The 21,163-nt window shown below is 35.3% G+C and overlaps 1 protein-coding gene across 1 annotated transcript in view; it reads right to left on the reverse strand.

The window, feature by feature from the left end:
• The window catches only part of LOC144432913 (intermembrane lipid transfer protein VPS13A-like), a 164,026-nt gene that overhangs the window by 86,761 nt on the left and 56,102 nt on the right, over positions 1 to 21,163 (reverse strand). Inside the window, exons 16-33 of the mRNA XM_078121213.1 lie at positions 20,334 to 20,480; positions 19,658 to 19,745; positions 18,355 to 18,384; positions 16,845 to 16,962; positions 15,624 to 15,696; positions 14,042 to 14,110; positions 11,318 to 11,471; positions 10,313 to 10,458; positions 9,845 to 10,070; positions 9,168 to 9,241; positions 8,211 to 8,353; positions 7,367 to 7,512; positions 6,596 to 6,758; positions 5,215 to 5,305; positions 4,745 to 4,891; positions 2,928 to 3,005; positions 2,075 to 2,307; positions 1,633 to 1,780 (exon numbers count right to left, since the gene is read on the reverse strand). Coding sequence (XP_077977339.1) covers positions 1,633 to 1,780; positions 2,075 to 2,307; positions 2,928 to 3,005; positions 4,745 to 4,891; positions 5,215 to 5,305; positions 6,596 to 6,758; positions 7,367 to 7,512; positions 8,211 to 8,353; positions 9,168 to 9,241; positions 9,845 to 10,070; positions 10,313 to 10,458; positions 11,318 to 11,471; positions 14,042 to 14,110; positions 15,624 to 15,696; positions 16,845 to 16,962; positions 18,355 to 18,384; positions 19,658 to 19,745; positions 20,334 to 20,480 — 2,274 coding nt within the window. The remainder of the gene's footprint in view (positions 1 to 1,632; positions 1,781 to 2,074; positions 2,308 to 2,927; positions 3,006 to 4,744; positions 4,892 to 5,214; positions 5,306 to 6,595; positions 6,759 to 7,366; positions 7,513 to 8,210; positions 8,354 to 9,167; positions 9,242 to 9,844; positions 10,071 to 10,312; positions 10,459 to 11,317; positions 11,472 to 14,041; positions 14,111 to 15,623; positions 15,697 to 16,844; positions 16,963 to 18,354; positions 18,385 to 19,657; positions 19,746 to 20,333; positions 20,481 to 21,163) is intronic.

Below are 21,163 nucleotides of genomic sequence, written 5' to 3' on the forward strand. Positions count from 1 at the left end.
CATAAATAAAATGATGTCATTTTATTCAAATACATGACAGTGTAGTGTGAGAAAACAGTATCCCTGCAGTTTATATAGTAGGAATATTGTCAGTGACTGCTAGTCTTTAGACAAGTGATAGAAGAAAAATACTTACAAGTTGCCAACCATGCCCCTTTAATGTCTAAGAATGTCAATTAGTGTTACTGACAAACAATAATCATAAATAAACTTAGATTTAATAGGTTTCAATATACAGTCAAACCTGTCTTAGCGGTCACCCTGACAGAGCGGCCACCTTCTCTAAGCGGTCACTTTGTGGCAGTCCCATGCAATTTTACATGTTAATGACACTTGATAGAACGGCCACCTCTTTAACGCGGTCAGCGGCCACCTATTACCGGCCCAATTTGGTAATTATACTGTGTATAACGGTCGGTATCTTTGAGTTGAAACTCTCAATTGAAATAGAAAGTCGTCAGAGGTTGTCCGATGTTTTGTTTTATCGCTGTATCGGTGTGAAAACACACACCTCCTTTGGTTAACAATAGGCACTGCACTACGGAAACAAGACAATGACGTAGTTCGTTCATGTTATTCACTACGGCCACACTGTGGGCATCACCCGGTAACATCAAACAGGGTGACCGTACCGCCAATAGACCCACAGTAATGTCAACGATACCCGTTTAACACTTGCTGCAGTGCCGAAAGGAGTCAGAAACTTTACCGTACAAAGAAACATCGAAGTACAGTTGACAGGTCGTAGGTCAAAGTGCGTCATCACGTAACACGTGAACCACAGTCACTCTGTGCGTGAACGTAAACAAAACATCAATGGCGGCAACTTGTGTTTCGGAGCGAGAGCTTCGTACATGTACCATTCTATGCTTTTACATCGTAGCTATCACGTCGTAACAAATTGTATCGCAGCATTATTTACCGTTTATCATCGAAACCATGGCGAAGGCTGTTCGGAAGACGTTGACTTTGAACGAGAAGGTCGAGATTATCAGTCTGTACAAAGCGAGTGCGAGTGGTTGTTCTGTGGGCTCACGCAAACTGGCTGAGAAGTATGGTGTTGGGCGTACCCAGATACTGATCATAAAGAAACGCAAGTCTGAATTTTTGGAGGAGTTCGAAAGCAACGCACCAGGTGATCGTAAAAGAAAGATTTGAAAGACGAAAAACTGTTACATAAATTTGTAATTGGACTGGACTATTCATGATCGATATTTTTCACAGAAACTGCAAAATTACTTCTAGAATGTATGCAAAGCAGAGTTGTCATTGAATTGTAAATACATGTACATGTATTTTTGATGTGAGATTAAATAATTAGTTTTTAAACCCTTAATATTATGTTGTATTTAGTTTGTGTCCCCACTTCTCTTAACTTCTAAATGTTTTGGCCACCTGATTACAAAAACAACCAACCCTCTACAGAAAGGCCACCTCTCTATAGTGGCCACATTTTGTTAGTCCCTTGGCTGACCACTATACACAGGTTTGACTGTATACATAATACTATTATTACAAATAAATCTTCTACATTCTTGTGTTTCTCTACTTCTTGTACTGTCACACCATTCATCAATCATTGTCTTATAGAAATGACGAGAGTAAAAATGTATAATACAAGTAGTGTCTTACCTTGATATTTTCAAGTCTGGCACAAACATCAAAGAGTAAAACTTGTTTGATGGTTGGCTGCAAGGCCCTCTTGACATCTAGGTGTAAACTGACTGGTTCTACTATCAAACGACGTGCTCCATAGGCTTGGTTATCTACTATCATAGCTCTATCAGTCAATACAAATTACAATATCAGATTAGTTACTGAGAAATATCATATTTGGTAAACCCTGACTGACTGACAAGTTTTACATTGCAACAGCTTATTTCAAGTGAGAGATAACAGACTTAGTAATTGTAAGACTATGCTACAAGTAAGACAGACTGTACAGATAACAGACTTAGTCATTCTAAGACTATGCTACAAGTTAGACAGACTGTACAGATATCAGACTTAGTAATTCTAAGAGTGGCTGACAAAGTTTTTATATTGGGATAGTTCATTTGAAGTGCCTACATACCTTGATACTTGCAATGCATTGAGTTCCACCTGTAGTCTGTCTACTAGTGGTTTATGATCTACACTCACACCTTCTGGTATACTAGCCTCTTCAAATGAGTTTCTAACAGTCAGATCTCCAAGGTGAACTATCAGAGTATTATGTGACTGTGAACTCTGTGGGATCAAGATCACCGGAGCTCTGATGGAAATATTAAGACCTATCTTTTTGCCATCTCTTTGAATGTCTTCAACCTACATATAAAATAAATATCTACATTACTAAAACTACCACTACTAGTTTGCACAATCATATATTATATGTTAACCTTACAAAATTACAAAACATACATGTAAATATATACTATCTCCATCTAAGGGTAGTGCTTTTTAAAACCAATTGATTACAAAGGGATTTATCGATTGACTAGACGGTCATAATTTTCTAAACACACAGACGATATATTCTTTTAAACTATCCACTGCAATTGAAAAGAAAATAATTAATTTCATATCCAGTTTTTTAATATGTAAATATAATAAACATAATAGTCATGATTAGCTCAGGAAAAAAGTAGCAATGCAATCTGAACAAGCTTTCATAGAAGACACAGTATGTCACCTTTGTGCCAGGTTTAAAAACAATTCGCCTTCCTTTGCATGTCAGAGACATGGATGTGTATGGATGGGTGGACAGATGGACAGAACCCAATGTAATACCCACTTGGACACTGCCTGTCAGTGAGCTAAAATGGGCATTTTTTTACAATGCAATGTGTTGTGATATTAAGTAAATTCACAATATGTACTGTTAATGAAGGTAACAATCCTGGTCTCAAAATCTCAACTGTTACTACAGTAACTGTCTATCCTACCTGTTTTTGTACAAAGCCAGAAGATGCTTCAGTTGCTGAGGCAATGGCTTCTTTACTGGTGAATGGCTCAAAAAATTTCTGTCAAAAAAGGAAGAGAGCAACATTAGATAATGCTGAGAGACTTAGTACCCTAACTCTCCTATCTAGGACTTAGATAATGCTGAGAGGCTTAGTAACCTAACTCTCCCATCTAGGACTTAGATAATGCTGAGAGGCTTAGTAACCTAACTCTCCCATCTAAGACTTAGATAATACATGTACTGAGAGGTTTTGTAACCATCAGGTTGACCACTTTCCAAATATGGTCATAACATGCTTTATAAGTCATCCATCAGGTTAATCAATTCCCTAATATGGTCATAAAATGCTTTATAAGTCATCCATCAGGTTAATCAATTCCCTAATATGGTCATAACATGCTTCCCAAGTCATCCATCAGGTTAATCAACTCCCTAATATGGTCATAACATGCTTCCCAAGTCATCCATCAGGTTAATCAACTCCCTAATATGGTCATAACATGCTTCCCAAGTCATCCATCAGGTTAATCAATTCCCTAATATGGTCATAAAATGCTTTATAAGTCATCCATCAGGTTAATCAATTCCCTAATATGGTCATAACATGCTTCCCAAGTCAGCCATCAGGTTAATCAATTCCCTAATATGGTCATAACATGCTTCCCAAGTCATCCATCATGTTAATCAATTCCCTAATATGGTCATAGAATGCTTTATAAGTCATCCATCAGGTTAATCAATTCCCTAATATGGTCATAACATGCTTTATATATTAAGTCATCCATCAGGTTCATAAATTCCCTAATATGGTCATAACATGCTTTATAAGTCATCCATCAGGTTAATCAACTCCCTAATATGGTCATAACATGCTTCCCAAGTCATCCATCAGGTTAATCAACTCCCTAATATGGTCATAACATGCTTCCCAAGTCATCCATCAAGGTTGATTGCAATATCTGAACAACATGAATTGGAAGTTAATGCTGGTTCATTTCCATGCGATCGTACTCCAGTGGTACATGTCGTTTCATTATTAATACTAATCATGTTTTTGGCCCTAAGAACAGTGTGCCTGTTACGAGTAGATTTATTTGTATTAGTACTAATGTAGTGTATTGCAATAATGCCAGAAATGTGGTTTATTATATATAGCTTCGACTGTACGTCGTCTTGGTGATCGTTTCGTGGAACATCTCTGCCTGACCAGAATCGTAACTATCCCGTATCTATGCATTTTATTACCAACAATCACAGTGTATCAGATATGTCTATTTCAGGAATTTGTAAGGTTTCTGGTGATGAGAAATTATTGAGGTTGAAGGAAGAGGAAATCATTTTCCGTCTCGGAATGCTGGAACCCCTTGGAATTAATAGATTATTCTCGTCATTTCCAGTTTAATCATGCTTATTTTATATTTCAGGCGTGTTCTATTGGGTTCTATTTGGTGCATGCGAATATTAGAACTTTTCACACGTATATCACATGCGGTTGTCGTTCTGTTCCATAACATTCAGATATATTGTGACAGGTGTTTACCTAATATATCTTGCCTTTGAATACCTTGAAAAAGAATTTTTATTCGAAACGTCGGATTACATCTATTTATTCGGACTGTCTCACAAGTTCCTTATGCATTTCTAAGGTCAATATCTGATCAGGTTCCTAATATGGCCAACGTACTATTAGCTAAAACATACAAAATATGGTCAACACTTTGATTCATTTTCCTAACATGATCAACAAACAAACAATCAATGTTTTACAAACACTAAAACCAACTATGGACAACTTACCACTACATCATTGACAAACTTGTTGAGGAAGACAAATTGTACACGACCCATCCTTAGTCTCAGACTATAGTCTAATGGAATTGGTGCTGGTTTACCCTCCGTTACTGGCTTTAGAACCTGGCTGGCTGTCAAATTGTACATTATGAACTGCATGAAAAGAAAAAAAAAACATCTTTCAAAGAATATGTCTGATTACATGGATTAGTCAATTTATCAAAATGTATAGTCCATGCAAATTGTACTTTAAACTTCTGTATTTAAACGATATAGTTTTTCATTCATCTCAATTACAATTTTTACAAGACATGCACGCACACATGCACGCACGCACGCACACACACACACACACACATACATACACACACATACACACTTACACACACACACACACTCACACACGTACAGATACATACATACACACATACACACATACATACATACATACATACATACATACATACATAACATACCTTAATATCAAATACCGTGGCATCTTCTATACAAACAATTTTAGTGTATAAGTTACTTGTCATTGAATCTTCTATAGACAAGTCTTTTAAGCTAAAAGAGAAAAAATCACTGACGATAAACTTTTATGTCTGAAATGATATCAATAACATTCTCACTTACTTTGTTACTGTCAAGTTACTTGGTTACCATAAAGTCACTTTGTTGTGTTCTTACTGTTAATAAGTTGCTTTGTTACTGTTATTTTACCTTGAGGGCAAGGTCAAAGGTCATAGTCTAATTAGAAAGCTTGTTATAGATGACATGGTTAATATAGACACTCAACTGAGGTCTCTATTTATTATGCTTCCAGCATAAGTGTGCAAAATGTGAATTTTTACAATAAATATGCCACCATTCAACCATTATCGCCAAGGTCATGAAACAAGTACTGTGCATTTATGCATGTGGACTACTGTTTCTGACATTTGTGCTAGGTTTGGTTGAACCCTTGACTTTGCAATGTTACACCACAACCAACACCATCCCTGTGTGAAGACTTGAGACGGTGCATCAAGACAAGGGGAATATATAGACAATGCTATCTTGAATATTCAACCTGAAATGAAAATATCATACTGTATGTAGACATGTACACCACAGACTTTGATTTGTAACATTGGAAGATTCCATTAAATGAGTGGGGATGGAAGCGGTGGATTGACATGTCAAGAACTAGTTATATGCATCAGAAAAATATGTTCTGAAACGCTGACAGAAATCTGTGATGAGTTTGTAAAATTAAATTGTAAATCAAAACAGACTGAGTAGAGCCTGAATTTGAGTTTTCAAATTGTAAAAACAGGTAACTATGCTGATTCCTTTGATCTTCTAGAAATACATTATCCCATTTATACCATCTCCTACTCAGTTTTACAACACAGTTCAAATATGGTTTTCAAATGAATACAGGGACTGTAGAGAGAATAAAGTCCAATATTTCACTGAAAAGAATGTTGTTAGTAATTAAAGCTAAGAAATGCTAGTTCACTCATACCATATCACAAAGAATTCAAATTTCACCATATTGTGGCACCCTAAGTTACAGTATACACATAGATCAATACATGATACCTGCTAGAAATCAAACAGAATCTTTTGTATGTATACATTATAATGCTGCTAGGGATACGTGAGAATTCCTGACTGGTTACAGTAAGAACTGAACCGATTGGCTAAATGACCCACCTTACTCTGACTGGTTACAGTAAGAACTAAACTGATTGGCTAAATGACCCACCTTACTCTAACTGGTTACAGTAAGAACTGAACTGATTGGCTAAATGACCCACCTTACTCTAACTGGTTACAGTAAGAACTGAACTGATTGGCTAAATGACCCACCTTGCTCTGACTGTAGTTCTTGACACTTTCATCGTCACAGCAGCCTCTAAATCTCTGACAAATACCTCGGCCAAGTTGTTATGACTATCACACAGGGTTAGAGATAGGTAGTCTAATTTAGCTCTGATGTAGAATTGTATGTTATTCCTTGAAGCACCAGTGTCTGAAATACAAGGAGATTAACAGGAAACAAATCCAGGACTATCCTGGGGGTTTCACCAGTTTTCCAGGTGTATTCAGATCAACTTTGGTTATTTTCCAGGGGTGTTGACAAGCAAAATATATTGCATTGAATGACATTTAATTGTCTGAAGTGAATGAAAACTAGGATTTCCATAATATAAAACATTTTAATGACAATTGACACTCATGATGTTGGTTTCAAAATACATTTAACCATTTGACTAATATGGTTCATTTTCAATTAGCAAAATGGAAAAGTCATGTCACAAACTTTAAACATTGAACATATCAATTTGTTTGTACATATATTTCCCCTTAATCTCTGCTTCGTTGTCTTATTATTTTAGTACTATGAGTCAATACTGTGATACTAGACTTTACCTCAGTCTATCAAAATCATCCCTCTATCAAACTAGATCGAATTCATTTCTGTTAGACCAGTCAAAAACACAAACCAATTTATTATTCTGAAGTATCAACATCTTTCCTAGTTTTTACATCATTGATAATTATTTGTTTCCTGCCTGAAATTATTCTATAGAGAACACTATCATCTATGTAATGACTGGACATATATCAATTCTTTACCAGTTTGTGTAGCCGGTGGTTCAGTTGATCGTCCTGAATCTGTTGATTTACCTCCTACTGACGGTTGTAAAGGCTTAGTAGGTATGACTAGTGAGGGCGCTGTCTCTGATGCTGCATCACCCTCTCTTGATGTTAATGGAATTGCACTGCTTGAAAGAAATAACAAAATACACATTAGTTTGTGGCTGTTTGACAATGGAATGTGTAACATTGTGCCATCATGCAGAATAGCATAAAAGGTGTGTTACCAGCTAACTATCATATGACTATCATTTGAACTTTGACTTCTATAACCCCCCCAAGCATTTTAACATTAAGTTAGTTATTCATATTCTGATTTTTTTTTTGGACAAATGTGCCTCCCAATCAGTCATTATTGTGAGCATCATGAAATAAAGCAATGTGCATGCATGTATGTGGAATAATATACAACTGTATCTGACATTTGTGCCAGGTTTGGTTGTAATTGGCTCATACACAACAAGTGCATCTACACTATGCATGTATGTTTGATACAGGTTGACACACACAGATAAAAGCAAACACATAGCAAGGATAAACGGAGGGACAAATGGATGGGAACAAACATAGTAGCCTCCCGCCTCCTCCTACACACACACACACACACACACACACACACACACACACACACATCCCCCTGACTTTGAAATCTTAGCCATATTTTTCCACTACATGGGCTTCATTGTTCCTTCCTATAAAGGAGAAAATAACTCATAATTGTGTCAGAAATACACAATGAATTTAAATACTGGTGACCCTCTGTACCGCTACGCAACCTCAATGTATAAATTATGTATAAAACAACATTGAAAATAAGACGTACCTTTGAAGAAGATCTTCTGTGAACTCTTTGAGATGTATCATAGCCTCTTTGTGGAATACCACATTGAGTGCAGTAAACTTGACTACAGCAGCCTGCTCCATAGAGTTGTAGTATGACCTAAAATCAGGACATTTAGGATCCACCTATACAGATAAAACAATGTTAGACTAAGTCACTGAGTCTGAAATCTGGACATTTAGGATCCACCCATACAGATAAAACAATGTTAGACTAAGTCACTGAGTCTGAAATCTGGACATTTAGGATCCACCTATACAGATAAAACAATGTTAGACTAAGTCACTGAGTCTGAAATCTGGACATTTAGGATCCACCCATACAGATAAAACAATGTTAGACTAAGTCACTGAGTCTGAAATCTGGACATTTAGGATCCACCTATACAGATAAAACAATGTTAGACTAAGTCACTGAGTCTGAAATCAGGACATTTAGGATCCACCTATACAGATAAAACAATGTTAGACTAAGTCACTGAGTCTGAAATCTGGACATTTAGGATCCACCCATACAGATAAAACAATGTTAGACTAAGTCACTGAGTCTGAAATCTGGACATTTAGGATCCACCTATACAGATAAAACAATGTTAGACTAAGTCACTGAGTCTGAAATCTGGACATTTAGCATCCACCCATACAGATAAAACAATGTTAGACTAAGTCACTGAGTCTGAAATCTGGACATTTAGCATCCACCCATACAGATAAAACAATGTTAGACTAAGTCACTGAGTCTGAAATCTGGACATTTAGGATCCACCCATACAGATAAAACAATGTTAGACTAAGTCACTGAGTCTGAATCCACCTAATTTAAGGCAGAAAAAACAACTAATTTTTTTCAAGGAATTGATGAGTTTTTAAATTTAAAGAATGTAACTCAATCAAACAAACAAACAAACAGACAAACAAACAAACAAACAAACAAACAAACCTTTCTATACAGAACTGATATGAGTTCCATTTTGGTTGGTGAACTGATTAAATGAAGGTATGTACCATCCATCTCTGTAAAAATAAAATAAAACATTAATCTTAATCATATCTTGTTTTCTTTCAATATACAAATATTATTAGTTACAATGTGTACATATCAGTTGTATTATCTCCAAGTATTATAATGTTAATTCTTTGGAGACCTTTGGCAATATTAATCAGGCCATAACAGGTTGTGGATACTTTGCTTTTACTAGCAGTAGCATACTAATACAATATCCAAGACTGACTATTTATCTGAAGGAAATAAGCTCCCAGGAGTCATGAATATTCAGTGTGCATATATTGAATATCTATGTCTGCTAAGACCCACAATGCAATGGTGTATCAGTGAAAGAACAGGTGAGTGGTGTGTCTTGGCAACTGAGCACAATTTATGTGATGTGAAATCCTGACTCTCCAGAATCCATACTTTATGAAACTACCTTCTTTTCTGGAGTGGTGTTAACCTTTAATTCTAATACTGAACAGCTGTACTGTCAGAAATCAATTTCCTACTATATATCATTTCTATGTGCCCTATATGTCATTTTCTGGTCAACTTTTTTACAACATCAACATTAAAACCTTTCAACAAGCTTGATCAAAGTTAGGTCCCATTTAAGAGTTACTTACTTGTGTGTATTTTATCAATGACCTGTATTCCACCAAGTCCAATATGTAGAGTCATACCAAACTGAGACATAGCTACATCAGTACACAGTGAATCCATTCTGAACATTAAATATTCATTGTGTACTCCAGAATCTTTTTCTGAATCTGAATCTAAGGCTGTTGTTGGTGATGATTCTACTGCTGGTTGAACCTGGTCAGCTTCAACTTTGGATAATAGGAAAACAACCTATAGTAAAGAAGGTCAAAATTAATACGGTCTTGGTAAATTTTAGAATCATAATTGACTTGACAGTGAGTACATGAACATGTAGAAGTGTAAGATTTAGAATTATGTATATAAAGTTATTGGTATATGTATCAGAAGTAGTCATCAGTCATCCATCCAGTCATACATTCTCATAAAATCATTTTATTATTGTACCTCTCTGATTACAAATCATCCTAAAAATTACAAGAAGATAACCTTACCTCTCTGATTACAAATCGTAGCAGCATTGTAGTGATATTAGCACTGGAAGCAGTGTCTTCAAATGCTGGTACATCTAACATACTGGCCCATTCCTCAACATCTTCATCAGAATGATCTGAGGCCGAATAGTATGGTTCATCAGATTCTGTTACCATGACAGCAGCGTCCAAACAAATTTAGTGGAAATGGAAAGTGGAATGCACGCAGCGGGAGGGGGGTAAGGATGCATGCACATAGGGGATACATACAGAGAAGGCAGGGGGGGGGGGCAAGATGGGTTTAGGAAGAAAAGATGAGGAACAGAGACAGAGAGAGAGTAGACAGTATATCATGGTATATAGGCAGGTAGATTGATACATATCAGGTCAAGGGTCATACAAAGATGAATATTTGTTATGAAATGAAATAGGTTCCAAATAGTGGCATTTATAGTTTGAACACAGAGGGATCAGAATGGTAACAGAATTGTTAGAGAGTTGTATTTATCCAGCAAAGTATGAACATTTTGATGATGACATGTTAATCAATAAATGAGATTTTATTTTAAATTTATGAAGCATACATATAGAACCATTGCAGTAATTACACATCAGTATAGAAACCAAGATTTGATAGTTTAGGGAACACAACAATAACAGAAAATAGAGTGAATGGAAAATGATATAAAGTATGAAGAGAAAAAGTGAGAAAAAGAAAAATATTTGATGTCAATTAGTGAAAGTTATTCATGAGTTACTGTTTTTGCCTTGCGGCTAGGTTGAGTTGCTGTAGCTTTAAAAGCAATAAGCCATAATCATAACACTAGAATTGACCTTTGACATCTGTTTTGACCTTTGAAGATATAGTAGGCATAATATGCTTTAGTGAGTATTAAATCTTGTTACATAGTAATCTACATGTATAATCAAATATCATGTGGTACATGTCACATTTAATTTACTCAAAATGAAATATTACGTGATTTAAAATTACGGATTTTCAACATGTAAAACTAAACCACTAACCTGCAACTGATGGTTGTGATTCGGGTACAGGTTCAACAGGTTTAATTGCATCTACAACATCTAAGGGTGGGGCTTCCTTGGGTTTCCTGGATACCGCTTTCTTGAGACGTCTCAAAGACTGGAATGTGAGGTCTGGTTTTATGTGTCTTTCATCCTATATTGATGATGAAGAGTACATAATTATGTACTATAACTTGATAATGTGAACCTTAATTGTCTGAACATTGTTTTATGACATTTTGTATTAATAATCAAACAAGTCAAGTTATATTTGCAATGCTAGCAAGTTGATATCAAGTTATATTTACAATGCTAGCAAGTTGATATCAAGTTATATTAACAATGCTAGGGAGTTGATATCAAGTTATATTTACAATGCTTGGGAGTTGATATCAAGTTATATTTACAATGCTAGGGAGTTGATATCAAGTTATATTAACAATGCTTGGGAGTTGATATCAAGTTATATTTACAATGCTAGGGAGTTGATATCAAGTTATATTAACAATGCTTGGGAGTTGATATCAAGTTATATTTACAATGCTAGGGAGTTGAAATCAAGTTATATTTGCAATGCCAGCAAGTTGATATCAAGTTATATTTACAATGCTAGGGAGTTGATATCAAGTTATATTAACAATGCTAGGGAGTTGATATCAAGTTATATTTACAATGCTTGGGAGTTGATATCAAGTTATATTAACAATGCTAGGGAGTTGATATCAAGTTATATTTACAATGCTAGGGAGTTGATATCAAGTTATATTTACAATGCTAGGGAGTTGAAATCAAGTTATATTAACAATGCTAGGGAGTTGATATCAAGTTATATTTACAATGCTAGGGAGTTGATATCAAATTATATTAACAATGCTAGGGAGTTGATATCAAGTTATATTTACAATGCTTGGGAGTTGATATCAAGTTATATTAACAATGCTAGGGAGTTGATATCAAGTTATATTTGCAATGCCAGCAAGTTCATATCAAGTTATATTTACAATGCTAGGGAGTTGATATCAAGTTATATTAACAATGCTAGGGAGTTGATATCAAGTTATATTTACAATGCTTGGGAGTTGATATCAAGTTATATTAACAATGCTAGGGAGTTGATATCAAGTTATATTTACAATGCTAGGGAGTTGATATCAAGTTATATTTACAATGCTAGGGAGTTGAAATCAAGTTATATTAACAATGCTAGGGAGTTGATATCAAGTTATATTTACAATGCTAGGGAGTTGATATCAAATTATATTAATGCTAGGGAGTTGATATCAAGTTATATTTACAATGCTTGGGAGTTGATATCAAGTTATATTAACAATGCTAGGGAGTTGATATCAAGTTATATTTACAATGCTAGGGAGTTGATATCAAGTTATATTTACAATGCTAGGGAGTTGATATCAAGTTATATTTACAATGCTTGGGAGTTGATATCAAGTTATATTAACAATGCTAGGGAGTTGATATCAAGTTATATTTACAATGCTAGGGAGTTGATATCAAGTTATATTTACAATGCTAGGGAGTTGAAATCAAGTTATATTAACAATGCAAGGGAGTTGATATCAAGTTATATTTACAATGCTAGGGAGTTGATATCAAGTTATATTTACAATGCTTGGGAGTTGATATCAAGTTATATTAACAATGCTAGGGAGTTGATATCAAGTTATATTCACAATGCTAGGGAGTTGATATCAAGTTATATTCACAATGCTTGGGAGTTGATATCAAGTTATATTAACAATGCTAGGGAGTTGATATCAAGTTATATTAACAATGCTAGGGAGTTGATATCAAGTTATATTTACAATGCTTGGGAGTTGACATCAAGTTATATTCACAATGCTTGGGAGTTGATATCAAGTTATATTTACAAAGCTAGGGAGTTGATATCAAGTTATATTCACAATGCTAGGGAGTGGGGGGGGCCCTGTTCAAGCATGTCTGAGTTATGGCTTTGGACATGAAAACTGCGCCAACAAAATCGCTGCCAGGCAGCCATATCGGATTGTATCACGATGAAAATGGATATGCACATGCATGTCATTGAACTCTGTGCTAATACCAACTTTGAATGAGATCTGTTCAAGCATATCTGCGTTATGGCTTTGGACATGGAAAATTTGCAAACAAAATGGCTGCTAGGCGGCCATATTGGATTGTATCATGAAACAAATTGAAGTGCATATCATAGAACACTGTCCTAATACCAACTTTGAATGAGATCTGTTTAAGCATGTCTGAGTTACGGCTTTGGACAGGGAAAATTCACAAACAAAATGGCTGCCTGGCGGCCATATTGGATCGTATCATGAAACAAATTGATGTGCATATGTATGCCATTGTATGTTGCCCCTGTACCAAGTTTGAAAAAAATCGGTCCAGGCATCTCCAAGAAACGGCTCTGCACAGACGGACGGACGGACGGAACCCAATCCATAAGTCCCCGTCCTGGACTTCATCCAGCGGGGACTAATAATAAAAGAGGCATATAAACTCAGTTTTTGCCCCTTTACTCCATCCATAGTTCCAGGTTGATTTCAGTCAATAAAAAAACAATTCTGAGTTGCATTCAGTCACTACATAACTATAATACATGGACTGCTACATCATCATCATTTTCTTTATTGAAAAGAATGTAACAAGCTGTGTTCAAATTAAATATATGAGGCAGATAATAAAATCAAAATACGATTGTAATAAACTCACCAGAGATGGTATTGATGCCACTGAAACCATAGATACCTTGGCAGAAGGTATTGGTAAATTCTGGCCAAACTGTGCAGGGAGGATCAAAATAATTTTCAAATTGAGAGACTGACATCAGATTGGATGGATAGTCACAGAATCCAAATGAGAATAATTGTCAATTGAAAACCTGATTTCATTCAGTTATCAACAATACACTGTCCTTGTCAATATCACAATATACTCATTATTACATCTCAGCAGCCATCCCCGTATAAATGGTAACACCAATGGCTTTACACACACACACACACACACACACACACACACACACACACACACACACACACACACACACACACACACACACACACACACTGACATTCACATCTGATTCAATTCATATTTACACACACTGACATTCACATCTGATTCACTTCATATTTACACACACACACTGACATTCACATCTGATTCACTTCATATTTATACACACACACACACACACACACTGACATTCACATCTGATTCACTTCATATTTACACACACACACACACACACACTGACATTCACATCTGATTCAATTCATATTTACACACACTGACATTCACATCTGATTCACTTCATATTTACACACACACACTGACATTCACATCTGATTCACTTCATATTTACACACACACACACACACACACACTGACATTCACATCTAATTCACTTCATATTTACACACACACACACACTGACATTCACATCTGATTCACTTCATATTTACACACACACACACACACTGACATTCACATCTAATTCACTTCATATTTACACACACACACACACACACACACACTGACATTCACATCTGATTCAATTCATATTTACACACACACTGACATTCACATCTGATTCACTTCATATTTACACACACACACACACACACACACAGACATTCACATCTGATTCAATTCATATTTACACACACACTGACATTCACATCTGATTCAATTCAATATTTACACACACTGACATTCACATCTGATTCAATTCATATTTACACACACAGACATTCACATCTGATTCACTTCATATTTACACACACACACGCACGCACACACACACACTGACATTCACATCTGATTCAATTCATATTTACACACACACTGACATTCACATCTGATTCACTTCATATTTACACACACACACACACACACACACACACACACACACACACACACACACACACTGACATTCACATCTGATTCAATTCATATTTACACACACACACTGACATTCACATCTGATTCAATTCAATATGAAGTCTAGGACAAGAAATCCTATTTTCATTTCTACATTGCATTGATCACATCACTATGATCCATTTAAACACCTTAAAGGAACTCTCTTTGACAATCAAACATATTGGATAATTTTTGTGAAGTTAGAGTTTTTGAACAACAAGCCCAGAACACTACAAAACCTCAGTTCCATTGAGCTAAATCTCAAGTTTGGAACAGTCTTTAATTTACAATTCAACTGATTCAGAAAAAACAAAATGAAATGAAATGAATAAATTTGAGAAACCATAACAGAATATACATCACTTACCTTAAGGAGAGCTCTTAGTCTTTGATCTGAGACACTGACTTTAAGTGATGGTAACACTGCTTCTAGTTTGGTTCTGTAAATTAAACAGTTTTTACAAAACTTGTGACATTCATATCCTGTATACCGGTATGTCAACTAATTGTAAACATTGTGTTTGGGTATGTCAACTAATTGTAAACGTTGTGTTTGGGTATGTCAACTAATTGTAAACGTTGCATTTGGGTATGTCAACTAATTGTAAATGTTGTGTTTGGGTATCTCAACTAATTGTAAACGTTGCGTTTTGGTATGTCAACTAATTGTAAATGTTGCATTTGGGTATGTCAACTAATTGTAAACGTTGCGTTTGGGTATGTCAACTAATTGTAAACGTTGCATTTGGGTATGTCAACTAATTGTAAACGTTGCATTTGGGTATGTCAACTAATTGTAAACGTTGTGTTTGGGTATCTCAACTAATTGTAAACGTTGCATTTGGGTATGTCAACTAATTGTAAACGTTGCATTTGGGTATGTCAACTAATTGTAAATGTTGCGTTTGGGTATGTCAGCTAAGCGTAAACGTTGCGTTTGGGTATGTCAACTAATTGTAAACATTGTGTTTGGGTATCTCAACTAATTGTAAACGTTGCGTTTTGGTATGTCAACTAATTGTAAATGTTGCGTTTGGGTATCTCAACTAATTGTAAACGTTGTGTTTGGGTATGTCAACTAATTGTAAATGTTGTGTTTAGGTATGTCAACTAATTGTAAACATTGCGTTTGGGTATGTCAACTAATTGTAAACATTGCGTTTGGGTATGTCAACTAATTGTAAACATTGCGTTTGGGTATGTCAACTAATTGTAAACGTTGCGTTTGGGTATGTCAACTAATTGTAAACATTGCGTTTGGGTATGTCAACTAATTGTAAATGTTGTGTTTGGGTATGTCAACTAATTGTAAACGTTGCATTTGGGTATGTCAACTAATTGTAAATGTTGCGTTTGGGTATGTCAGCTAAGCGTAAACGTTGCGTTTGGGTATGTCAACTAATTGTAAACGTTGTGTTTGGGTATGTCAACTAATTGTAAATGTTGCGTTTGGGTATGTCAACTAATTGTAAACGTTGCGTTTCATCATTTCTCACTTTTCCATTTCAAACAGGACATTGTTACATCTTTCTGATGTATGAAATAATTTGAGAAAGAGGTATACTAATAACTTGTACATCTTACTTACTGTGGGAATGCTTTATAGTCAGGCTTAACACTTAAAAACACAGACACTTGTAAAGCTGTACTTGGAAGCACATGGTATTCTGAGTCTTTCAGTGCATGTGCATTATGCCAGTCATCATCTAGGACAGAAAAGATAACAATTTTACTTTGTATAATCAAATTGACAGCCACAAAACAATACAATACAATTATTGTCTTATGAACCTATCTCACAATTTTAGCTGACTTCATGTTTATTTACAATTTTTATTTAAAGTCTAGTATTTGAACTTTCATGTACAATTCAACTACGAAGCTGCAACAAATGGTACTTGTACTTGTACTTGTACACTGAGTTCAAATCTGAAGGTATTTTCTAATCCTTGCCAAATGACTTAGCATCAATCACACTACATATCTACACTATGTATCCTAGACTCCAAATACATCCATATTGAATCACCAGTACATTCTATTCAGAACATAAACTAAGTTAAAATCCTAAACACTGAAACTAGGCATTTTGATTTCAATGAAGAGTGAAGGTAGCTATCTACATGTACAAATGTACATCCAGGCATCACTAAACAGAGACGGAGGGTGATATAAACTTCCAGGCACCTATGACCCAATATTAGGCTCACATGCCCGTAAGGCCACATGTACTGAATAGTGGGTCAATCTGTTGACAAAGACTGAAGTGTGCAGTGGAAAATTTCAGGTACAATTTTCAAAGTTGTGTTTGGAAGTAAACTTCAATTCAATACTCTGGTTTATCAACTTAGGTGAATTTCTATTTGAATATAATCATCCTTCTTATGGAGACAGTTACCATAGAAACATTTAGTTTTCCTTTAGTGCCTATAAAATGCTGTCCTAAGTAGTGAAATTTGAACCAATCAAGTCCTTTATTTGTCTTAAAATCAGACTGTATCATTAAGTTCATAATGATCAGAATATATTTTGAACAAAATACCATAATAGCACCAAATTACTCTACATTTATTTTGTGATTGTTCATTAGAACATGCATTTCCATGCAAAATGGATGTATCCCTTATTGACCATGTTATTTACATGTATCCCAGAGTGCATGTGATGACCATGTGATGACCATGTGACCACCATGTGATAACCCTAAACTTACCAAGAGGCAACCAAATAATAACCATGACACAATGACAGTTATTCTACCCATGGTTTCATTTACCAGACTATAACTATTTGTATGCACACGGTGATTAACAATGGGGTTGCTTCTCCAGGGTCTAGTCTATTGGTAAGACCAGCCACAAGATGAACACATTGATCAATGCTAAAACTTGTAGTTTCAGCACTCACTATTACCTGTATAAATTATGTATATGATAAAGTCTGGCAAACAAGACCACACAACCTACACTATATCTATCAAACATACAAATTTAACAAATTGTGCTTTTTCACTAATTCATTTTTAATGGCAGCTAAGGTAGAAATCATGCATTGCCTAGACATAGGACGGTATAATTTTGTGTCTTTTGTATACTTACTCTTTTTATTTCCATAGTGAGGAATGAGGTCTAGAAATTTAGACCATTAATTAGCATAATGATCACATATGGCCATTAATTAGCATAATGATCACATATGGCCATTAATTAGCATAATGATCACATATGGCCATTAATTAGTATAATGATCACATATGGCCATTAATTAGCATAATGATCACATATGGCCATTAATTAGCATAATTATCACACAAATTGGTTTCATTAAAACGTTTAATCTTTCCATCATTTTTATCATTGCACAGAATATAAGATTATTCTTCATATGCTTCACTGACATTCACAGCAAGTATTAAATCAACATGGTATTTCCAAATAGAATGGAAATGTAAGGAATTGAGGACAATTGAACTGACAGACTGACAGACTGTGTTTTAAATTCTCAGTACATGTACACATCATTTACTCACATATCAAACTTTTGTCTTTTTCAACAAGTTTGTGATTCTCCATTATATCACACACAAAGCAAATAGTTCAACAATAGCACACTGGCATTGTAGCACAACTTGAACTGTTCAGTTTAACATTGTTTTATTTTTTTTAAAGTGTTTTATCCACATGCTGATTTATCCTTGTTGGTACTTTGCAATACATCATTTCACTGTTGCTATGGCTGTGGTCTTGTTATTAGCTTGTCATCTACACCATCATTTCACTGTTGGTAAGGGTGTAGTCTTGCTGCTAGGAATGTAATACTGTTTATACACACACACAAACACACACACACACACACACACACACACACACACACACACACACACACATATACATGCACATATACACACATACACACATAAACATACACACACATATACATATACATACACACACACATACACATATTCACATACACACATATACATAAACACATACACACATATATACATTTTGTACACACATACACAAACAGACATACACACACAAACACACACAGATAGACAGACAGACAGACAGACAGACAGACAGACAGACAGACAGACAGACAGACAGACAGACAGACAGACAGACAGACAGACAGACAGACAGACAGACAGACAGACAGACAGACAGACAGATTTCACAGTGCCTATGGTACTACTGAAACTCAGTTAATTCAGTTGTACTACAAATGAAAGCACAACTTCCATACACTGTATGTTGAATTTCAGTGAGAATTGACAACTGACATTACACATTGTATGTGCTGGCTGAAAAGTTGCCTTCAAATGGCATTGTAATGATACAGTGTATAGTCAATAGCAAACCAATGATTTGTTATGTCGTTATGGTCAATGCTTACCTGCTTGAGCAAATAACACCTGGATATCACTAATTTGAATATTAAACTTGTCATACAGATGTTGTTCAATCTCTGTCATGGTCGCATCCTACAGAAAAAAAGTCAGTAATAGGAATTACAAAGTAACACTTTATAACAATAGCATTATAGCAAAAATTATATTTTGGTGTCTCTAAGATGTCTTTCCTAAAATGAGTAAAATCATGAGTTTTCTTGTAGCAATGTCACTTCCTTAATATCCTAGACAGACACAAGTTGAACCCTGGGAAATGGCTATTGAACCAGTATGGGTTTCCCAGGGTTCAATTTCATCCATACAGTGCCTCAGGAGAAATTAAAGGCATAGTGTTGACTGCTAATTTTAATCAAGTCTTCATAGAAGGCATATCACCCCCCACGCACCACCATACTAACTTCTCTGACTACTGTATGAAATTGATTTTGTTGTTGTTAAATTTTGACACAAAAGGTCAAATTTAGGGTCATGCAAATATACACATACAAATAGAAAGGTCATATCTGACAATATAAGGACAGATACATGAATATACTGCCTGTGTCTGTTGTTGTTATTGTTGTTGTTGTTGTTGTTGTTGTTGTTGTTGTTGTTGTTGTTGTTGAAATACAGTGCAGTGTATGCATTGATGTCTACCTTTGTCTATATACCATGACTTACCTCTAGTTGTGGTGCACTGGTCTGTAAATCACTAGTAACTTTAAGACTACCTAAATCTAAGATTAGAAGATGTCCACCTTTGTCGATACCACCATGTTCCGGTATAATTATGTATGGAGATTTCATATCAACATCAACATGTATTGTCTGTAAAAAAAAATATATTTATGATAATATCAAAAACAAGAATAGCACTTTTCTCCACTGACAGTCTGTGTGTTTTCAGTAATACCAGTTCTGATAAATAGACACTGACAGTCTGTGTGTTTTCAGTAATACCAGTCCTGATAAATAGACACTGACAGTCTGTGTGTTTTCAGTAATACCAGTTCTGATAAATAGACACTGACAGTCTGTGTGTTTTCAGTAATACCAGTTCTGATAAATAGACACTGACAGTCTGTGTGTTTTCAGTAGTACCAGTTCTGATAAATAGACACTGACAGTCTGTGTGTTTTCAGTAATACCAGTTCTGATAAATAGACACTGACAGTCTGTGTGTTTTCAGTAATACCAGTTCTGATAAATAGACACTGACAGTCTGTGTGTTTTCAGTAGTACCAGTTCTGATAAATAGACACTGACAGTCTGTGTGTTTTCAGTAATACCAGTTCTGATAAATAGACACTGACAGTCTGTGTGTTTTCAGTAGTACCAGTTCTGATAAATAGTCACTGACAGTCTGTGTGTTTTCAGTAATACCAGTTCTGATAAATAGACACTGACAGTCTGTGTGTTTTCAGTAATACCAGTTCTGATAAATAGACACTGACAGTCTGTGTGTTTTCAGTAATACCAGTTCTGATAAATAGACACTGACAGTCTGTGTG

The sequence above is a fragment of the Glandiceps talaboti genome, chromosome 3 (assembly GCF_964340395.1).
Source record: "Glandiceps talaboti chromosome 3, keGlaTala1.1, whole genome shotgun sequence".
NCBI classification, from domain to species: Eukaryota; Metazoa; Hemichordata; class Enteropneusta; family Spengelidae; genus Glandiceps; species Glandiceps talaboti.